Source organism: Hibiscus syriacus, unplaced genomic scaffold (genome assembly GCF_006381635.1).
Source record: "Hibiscus syriacus cultivar Baekdansim isolate YM2019G1 unplaced genomic scaffold, ASM638163v2 tig00111754_pilon, whole genome shotgun sequence".
NCBI classification, from domain to species: domain Eukaryota; kingdom Viridiplantae; phylum Streptophyta; class Magnoliopsida; order Malvales; family Malvaceae; genus Hibiscus; species Hibiscus syriacus.
This window is the reverse complement of record NW_024063169.1, coordinates 836,541-838,805: the sequence shown is the minus strand read 5'-3', so window position 1 is coordinate 838,805 and position 2,265 is coordinate 836,541. Positions and strand designations below refer to the sequence as shown.

The 2,265-nt window shown below is 40.0% G+C and overlaps 1 protein-coding gene across 1 annotated transcript; it reads left to right on the top strand.

Moving 5' to 3' along the window:
- Nucleotides 1–217: 217 nt before the first annotated feature.
- On the top strand, nucleotides 218–1,933 carry LOC120169175. Its single transcript, XM_039177387.1, has 2 exons — nucleotides 218–991; nucleotides 1,178–1,933. The coding sequence occupies exons 1-2, from the start codon at nucleotides 218–220 to the stop codon at nucleotides 1,931–1,933; spliced, it is 1,530 nt and encodes a 509-aa protein (XP_039033318.1).
- The last annotated feature ends 332 nt before the right edge of the window (nucleotides 1,934–2,265 follow it).

The window sequence follows — 2,265 nt, the reverse complement described above, 5'->3', positions numbered from 1 at the left end:
TGAAAATTAACTTTTTTGGATCAATACCTCTTGCATACATTCATTCTTTATTTGTATTTATTTATGTATGAATTTTAAATATTTCGCATTAAGACATGCATTCATTAATTAAAATCACCAAAATAATACGATAAGGTTTCCAATCGCAGCTACCCTGGCCCCTGTTAGCAACAAAGAAACGCAACATTCTTACTATACTAGGAAAGTGAGTAAGAAGATGGACGACAAATTGGACCGTCTCGAGCAAGAGCAAAAAGATATGCAGGCAGAAATGAGAAGTAAATTTGAAAAGATTGAGGCCAATATTGCCAGTTCACAACTGAATATGCTGCAGAAATTAGAGGACCTATTCAAGAAACATGCTGAAAAGAGTCATGCTGGAAATCCCACCTCCTCTAACCAAGATTCCATACCCCCTCCAGGGATCACAACAGAATTTGGTCATCCTCTTGGTTTCACACCTATACACATCTCTGCTCGTTCTTCGATACCTCAAGAAGCTCGATCTCATGCATATGTCAGCAATGAGAATCAACAACAACAAATGGGATCCACATTCCCAAATAGCTATCAGTCTGTTCCAGGAGTAAGGCTAGGAGAATTTAGTACTGAGCACCTAATCCTAGATCTAAATGAGTTAGCCGAAAAGGAGAAAGCCAATGAAGAAATAACTCAACAGTTGAAGAATTTGGAAGAAAGGGTAAAATCGGTAGAAGTGGTTGAATCATTATATGGGTTTGACACTAGAGAGCTGAGTTTGGTCCCAGACTTGATCATCCCTATGAAATTCAAGGTTCCTGAATTTGAAAATTACGATGGTACCACATGCCCTTCATCTCATATCACCATGTTTTGCCGAAGGATGGCCGGTCATGTGCAAGACGAAAAGCTACTGATTCACTGTTTTCAAGACAGTCTGAAAGGATCTGCCGCCAAATGGTACAACCAATTAACTAGGGCTCACATTAAATCATGGAGAGACTTGGCAAAGGCATTCCTAGAATAGTATCGCCATGTCACAGATATGGTTCCTGATCAGTGGACTCTTCAGAATATGGAAAAGAGAAATAATGAGACTTTCCGACAATATGCCCAGAGGTGGCGTGACATAGCCGCACAGGTCCAACCCCCTTTACTTGAAAAAAAAGCTACTGTAATTTTTGTCAACACCTTGAAGGCTCCGTACTTAGGGCATTTACTTGGAAATGCCACCAAAAACTTTGCTGATCTAGTTATCTCAGGGGAGCTCATCGAGAACGCTATAAAGAGTGGCAAGATCGAGGCAGTTGATGGGTCCAGTTCAAAAAAACTAGTATACCGGAAAAAAGAAAACGAAGTTAATAATGAAAATGTATACAACAAGAATACTTCAAAAAGTGTCACAATAACCCAACCAAGAGATGAAAGGAATGACACGAGCACCACCAGAAATGATTCCAAGGGACCTCGCAAGGAGAATGAGAGAATGTCCTTCACACCACTACCAGTACCCTACTCTGAGATATACGCCTCGTTATTAAAGGCGGATGTGGTGCGCCCTTATCGTTTGACTCCTCTGCAACCACCGTACCCTCATTGGTATGACGTAAATGCACATTGTGATTACCATAATAGAATTACTGGTCACTCTATTGAGAACTGTTTGGCCTTCAAAAAAGTTATGCAAAATCTGATTAATACTGGGGGATTGCAATTTGATTCACCTGATGTATCGACACACCCACTACCGAATCATGGAGGTAAAGGTGTGAACGCAGTCCATGAGGATAATAGGAAAAAAATGAAGACAGATGTTGATGAAATCAAATCTCCCTTTATTTGGGTGTTCCAACAACTTTATCATGTCGGCATGGTTCAACAAGATCCTAAACCAAAGCCCAATGAATGTGAAAATTATTGTGAATATCACCAAGAAGAAGGACAAAAAATTTAACTTTGCCCTGAATTTAGGGGGTTACTACAAAAGTTGATGGACAACAAGGAAATAGAATTCTTTGAGAAAGATGAGGGAAAAAGAGGAGAAGTTGTCTGCACAACCGAAAATTCCAAGCCAATGCATAAAACAAATAAGCCTGTGGTCATCACTTTGAGACCATCTGCGATGAATTCCACGTCAGTGAAGCCAAAAGTTGTTATCACGGCCCCTTCACCATTTTCGTTTAAAGATACCCACAAGGTACCTTGGAACTACACTGCCAATGTTTCAATGTTAAGGGGATCTGGTTCGCTAGAGGAAACAAAAGTAGCTGAAGAAAATGATAAAAC

Bases quoted from the DNA above. Each gene is read 5' to 3' on its own strand.
- LOC120169175 (XM_039177387.1), top strand. From the start codon at position 218: ATGGACGACAAATTGGACCGTCTCGAGCAAGAGCAAAAAGATATGCAG. The intron at 992-1,177 runs GCATTCCTAGAA...AACACCTTGAAG, and splicing joins CATGGAGAGACTTGGCAAAG to GCTCCGTACTTAGGGCATTT.